The 6,148-nt window shown below is 39.6% G+C and overlaps 1 protein-coding gene across 1 annotated transcript; it reads right to left on the bottom strand.

Moving 5' to 3' along the window:
• Nucleotides 1-3,104: 3,104 nt before the first annotated feature.
• On the bottom strand, nt 3,105-4,056 carry LOC109164093. The gene is made up of 2 exons (XM_019312847.1): nt 3,253-4,056; nt 3,105-3,155 (listed from the first exon to the last, which is right to left on the bottom strand). The coding sequence occupies exons 1-2, from the start codon at nt 4,054-4,056 to the stop codon at nt 3,105-3,107; spliced, it is 855 nt and encodes a 284-aa protein (XP_019168392.1).
• Between the last annotated feature and the right edge of the window lie 2,092 nt (nt 4,057-6,148).

The raw sequence follows: 6,148 nt of genomic DNA, 5'->3' as shown, positions 1-6,148 counted from the left end.
TGGTATGCCAATAAAAACACATTTCTTTCCTCTCGGGGCCATTTTGTGTCTATTTAGAGGCAAGGTAGCAGCGAAGCAGAGGCAACCAAACACCTTGAGATATTCCACGTTTGGCGCCTTCTTGTATAATTTGTGATATGGACTGGTCCATTTAATTACTGGAGACGGCATCCTATTTATAAGGAATGTGGCGTGCATAACGCAATGCCCCCAAAACTGCAATGGGAGATTAGCTTGAAACCTAAGGGATCTAGCAACATTAAGTATATGTTGGTGTTTTCGCTCCACTATCGCATTTTGTTGTGGTGTGTTAACACACGATCGTTGGTGGACAATGCCCTTTTCTGAAAAAAATTCTTCCATGTTAAATTCATGTCCGTTGTCGCTGCGAATCACCCTGATCATAACACCGAACTGTATAAGAACATAAGCATGAAACTTACGAATGAATTGCCTTGTCTCGGACTTGGTTTTCATTAAATGCAACCAGGTAAACCTTGAATAATCATCCACAATGGTGAGAAAATATCGCTGTCCTTCAAGAGAACAGACTGGGAAAGGTCCCCAAATATCAACGTGGATAAGATCAAAGCATGCATGAGAAGTGCTAATACTCAAAGGGAACGGAGAACGCTTCTGTTTAGCCAAATGACATACATCACAAACCAAGACTTTGTTTTTATCTAAAGAAATATTAGAAAACAAGTGCAACTTATTAATTGGGAAGTGCCCCAATCTTTGGTGCCAAATCTCTGCACTATTACACTGCATAACAAATTTCTTTTCTGATATTTTTGCTGACTCTTGAAGCACGTATAATCCCCCTTCATGTCTAGCTATACCAGCCATCATACCATCCTTCTGAATCAAACACTGTCCAACCACAAATGTCAGTTTATAGGAAGAGTCTTGGATTAATTTACTCACGGATATGATGTTGAATTTGAATGTGGGAATATGCAAAGCGTCCCTTAACCACAAATTGTTGCTCAGCTTAGCATCTCCTATGTTTTCAACATTAACATGCTGGCCAGTAGGTAAGTTCACAGTAGCTCCACTGGCTTTGTGATGATTAACAAGGGAGTCAAGGGAGTATACAATGTGGTTTGTAGCTCCCGAATCAATAATCCAAGTGGATGGACATAAGGCTAGGGAATTAACATGAGTTATACCTTTGTCAGTGGGTTGAACTTCATCAAAATTTGCTACTAGTGAGACCGCTGCACTAGTACTGGAGTTAGGAATTGATGAAGTCTGTCCTTTCTGCATCTAGAGGATAGAAGCTATCTTCTGCAGTTGATCTGTTGTGATGCCTAAGTCTCCAACGTCATTGGCAACTGCTGCATTAACTTGTTTCCCTTTTGATTTATAGCCAGGCACCCACCCCGGGGGGTGATGAATGTCTAAAACTAATGCTTTTTCCTTACACATTTTGGTATTTTTACTTGTTAATCATTATATTATTGAGCCAATTTGGTAACTTATGGAATGATTGTTTGTGCTTAGGTGACTTGACAAGAAAATGATGTTTTGAGCCAAACATTGAGTTATTTGATCAAGATTTCAAGCCATCATAGCATGAGGATATTTTTGTGAGGCAAAATGAAGAAAAGAAGATTGAACAACACCCTTCCATGTGCCAAATATTTGTGCCTTAGTGGTCTTGATGATATAGGCAATTCAAAGCAAAGGCAAAGCAAAAGATAGTAAGGTGGCATTTCTCGCCCAGATTGGTGCAGTCTCCGTATTTTGACCATATCTCGGTCTAGGAGTGTCCAAATGAAGTGATTTTTATATAATTGGAAAGCTAACTTCAAGGGCTACAACTTTGATGAAGACCACAAACGCTAATTCAAAGGTTTTGAGGGTGAAAACTGGCCTAGAAGACGACCCTAGTGCACAGGCAGTGCACACTGCCTGTGTCCACGGGTCTGGCCACGGCCGTGGCCACACCCGTGGCCACTGGGCAGTGTGCCCTGCATTTCTGGCCACGGGTGAAGCCACGCCCGTGGCCACACCCGTGGCCAGCCCTCTGCAACTTTTTGCAGCCCGTTTTTTACCCTTTTAAGGGGATTTTTCCACCCCAAAACATATCTTTCATTACATCTTTCATTACACTTTTCATTTCTCTTTCACTCCACAACTAGGGTTAACTTTAGAATAGCTTAGATAGGTGTAGATTGGTTGTTTATTTCCATTTCCAAGCTCAAGAACATTGCAAATCTTGGATTTCAAGACTTCAATAGAGAAGTGTTCTTTTTATCTCTTCTCTTTACTTTTCATTTATGCTTTCAATTACTTTTTCAACATTGTGTATCTTTTGTTATATTATGAGTAGCTAAGTGTTTTGGGACTAGGATTTGGTTTGATTTCTTGCTATTGATGCCCATTTGAGTTGTATTGCATAAAGGGGATTATTTGGGTGATCTAGGGTTGTTGTGTGAAATGGGTTTGTTGAGAAATTTGTGTATGATTGTTGGATCCCAATTATATGCTTGATTTGGAGTGTGTTTGTTGCTACGAGAGTAGAGCTTGTACACTAGCCACACATTCACGCACTTAATGCCTAATACGAGAGTATTTCGGGTATTAAGGAGATTTATTGCCTTGTGTTCTTGCTTGGGCAACCTTGGGTTGAATTGCCACGAGAGTGGAGTTTAAGGTGAGGTTGCAAGTCCAAATAGCTACGAGAGTGGTATTTGGACACTTTTGTGCATCTCACTTACCCTAAGCCTCGATTTAATTCCCTAATCTTTAGTACAATATTTGGCATCCAAGTCCTGGTCCTTTGTTTTACTTGTCTTATTTGTTATTAGCTTAATCATATCAAACCAACTCCTTATCGATAGGTCTAGCTTCTAAAAGGGTAGCTTTAGCTTGTGCTTAACTCCACTTTACATCAATTCCTAACATTACAAGAGCCATCTCCAGTGGAACGATATCTAAACTCTATACTGTGATTTGATACTTGATGGATGTGTGAAAAAATGTCCTCATCAGGGGGTAACCATGTTTTTTATAGCATTTGTCCACAGTGTGACCCACCATGCCACAGAAGGTGCATTTTGGCCTTGCTACATTATTTCTTCTGCCATTGTAAGCATTCAGAGCTGCTGTAACAGCTCCTTCACCTGCGAAACTTTCATTGCTTTGCACTGCATTAGATAGATTAGGATCCAGATTCCCTAAATTTAAGCTGGTCAGACTGATTTGTCTTTCCAGTTTCTCTGCCATAACATAGACTTTATATACCTCAGGTAGGGGATCCAAAACGAGAATATTAGATTTCAGACTATTATAATCATCATTCAGCCCCTGCAAAAATCTGATTACCTGATCTACATCTCTTTCTTTTCGGATTTCATCCACTATGTCACACGCACACCTTGGATTGCATTTGCAAATGGGAAGTGGCCTCAACGTGTTCATCTCTTCCCATAATGTGCTGCTCTTGGTGTAATAATCACTCACAGACATTAGACCTTGTTTCATATTGTATATCTCATTTTGTAGAATGGAGATCCGCTGAGCGTCACAGTGCGAGAATCTTCTCCGTAGATCCTCCCAAATTTCTCTGCCTTTGTCAAGATGCATTAAACTTTGTGCGATCGAAGGGTGCACCGCTTTGAATAGCCACGAACAAACCAACAGGTTGCAGCGTCTCCATGCCAAATACTGTGGATGCTCTCTGCTAAGCGGCGTGATGCTTCCATCGATCAAACTCCACTTATTTTTAATCTCTAAGGCAATACGCATGCTAACGCACCAAGTTCCATAGTTGGAACTCCCTACCAGTGGTGGACTAACCAGCACAGCTGACGGGTTGTCGTTGATGCCTAGGATGAGCGGATTCTCCAACTCCTTTGCATTGAGACTTCTCTGTTGATTGACTTGATTCCTCTGCGGAATCGTTCCTGGAACAGTGCTAGCCGGTGATTCTGAGATTGGAGGGTCGGCTTGCGTAGTTTGGTTGACGTCGCTTGTGCCGGAGATGGTGGCGTCGTTTGTGCCGGAGACGGCGGCGGCGTAAGAGTGGCGTCCATGTTCTGATACCATATCGGAGATGGATGATGAAGGCTATGCGAGAGAATGAACAGAGGGTCTCATTGATGAGCTGAATAGGAAGCAACTTATCAACGTTGCTGTTTACATTCTAGCTAAATACGAATAAAAGGACGATTACACTTCATAACTGATTATAGATGGGGAATTACATTGTTGCCCCATTGCTACTCTCTGTTACAATCCCACCGGAATTGCTCCGGGGTGATATTGATTATGATCTTGTTTCTCCATTGTTGCCGCCTTTTATACTGCTCTAGCTCCAACCGTAACTCCATGATTCAGATCGGGAATAGCCGCAGAAAATTCTTGAAGCAAGGATTGTCGTCGAAAATCTTCCCGCTATTTAATCGGATCACCAGAGGACTTCATCTGCGGAATACTGATTCGCTGAGCTCTGTGCCTTTCTTCTCGTAAGTAATTTTGACTTTCTGAAATCTATTAAATAGGCTAATAATAATAATAATAATAATAATAATAATAATAATAATAATAATAATAATAATAATAATAATAATAATAATAAAGTTATTAGAGACCATATATAACTAATCTACATTTATTAAACTCCTACTGAACATGTACTACTAAAATTATAATTATTATTAAATCAGGATCAACGGATTATTGGACTAATAGAATTCAAATGATAAAATAAATTTAATAAAACAACCTAAAATGAATAATATTAACAAAGTTATTTAATCAAAATAATAAATAAAACTATATATAAACTAATCAATTATTGTAAATTAACTATAAAAATATCATTAAAAATAACACTAAAAATAATGTTTATCAGCAGGTAGAGAAGAAAAGTGGTATTTCGACAGCGGCTGTTCGCGTCATATGACGGGAAATGCAAAATTTCTAAGTGACATCAATGAAAGCAAATGCGAAGTAACCTTTGGTGATGGCGTCAAAGGAAAAGTCACTGGAATAGGTACTCTAAACGTTGTTGGACTACCCAAGCTAAGAAAGGTGCTGCTGATAAAGGGACTTCACGCCAATCTCATAAGTATCAACCAACTCTGCGACCAAAATTGGAACGTGTGTTTCACAAAAGACAACTGCAGTGTCATGGATAAAGAAAGACAATGTGTAATGGAAGGTAAGCGATCAACCGACAACTGTTACATCTTAACAAATGATGTTCTCTACAGCAGGTCCAACGTTAATGAGTCAGAGTTGTGGCATAAAAAATTGGGTCACCTAAATTATAGATCTCTTGACAAACTCATAAAGATAGAAGGAGTTCGTGGTCTACCCAAGATGAAAATCAACTCAATTGGCGTTTGTGGTGCTTGTCAAACTGGAAAGCAAACCATAACTTCTCATCCAGCACAAAAAGCTATCAACACCAGTCACTGCCTGGAACTAATCCACATGGACCTTATTGGTCCAACTCAAACGGAGAGCGTTGGAGGTAAGAAGTATATTTTGGTATGTGTTGATGATATTTCGCATTTTTCTTGGGTAATATTTCTTAGGGAAAAATCCGAAACACTTGGAGCCTTCAAAGCGTTGAGTCTAAAACTTCAAAAGGAGAAAGACGAACCAATCATTAGAATTCGAAGTGATCACGAGCGAGAATTCGACAACAACTCATTCAAAGAATTCTGCAATCACTTTGGAATCTCTCACGAGTATTCTGCACCAAAGACTCCGCAACAAAACGGAGTAGTTGAGAGAAAAAATCGCACCATTCAAGAAATGGGTCGAGTCCTACTTAATGCAAAAGTTTTACCTCAAAAGTCCGGGGCTGAAGCTGTGAATACTGCGTGGCATATCATAAATCGAGTATACTTTCGACCTGGCACAAATCAAACTCCATATGAAATATGGAAAGGTAAAGAAACCAAACCTTAAATATTTCCATATGTTTGTCTCACGATGTTTTACTTTGAAGGATAGAAATCTCACTGCAAAATTCGAACCAAAAAGCGACGAAGGGATTTTTCTTAGATACTCGACAAATAGCCGGGCATATCGGGTATACAACAAAGTCACCAAAACAATCATGGAATCTACAAATGTTGTGGTTGATGATCAACCGGATGAAGTTATTGAAATATCGCAACCTGGA

Source organism: Ipomoea nil, unplaced genomic scaffold (assembly GCF_001879475.1).
Source record: "Ipomoea nil cultivar Tokyo-kokei standard unplaced genomic scaffold, Asagao_1.1 scaffold3056, whole genome shotgun sequence".
NCBI lineage: Eukaryota > Viridiplantae > Streptophyta > Magnoliopsida > Solanales > Convolvulaceae > Ipomoea > Ipomoea nil.
Note: the sequence above shows the minus strand (reverse complement) of the source record. Positions and strands in the feature narration are given on the sequence as shown.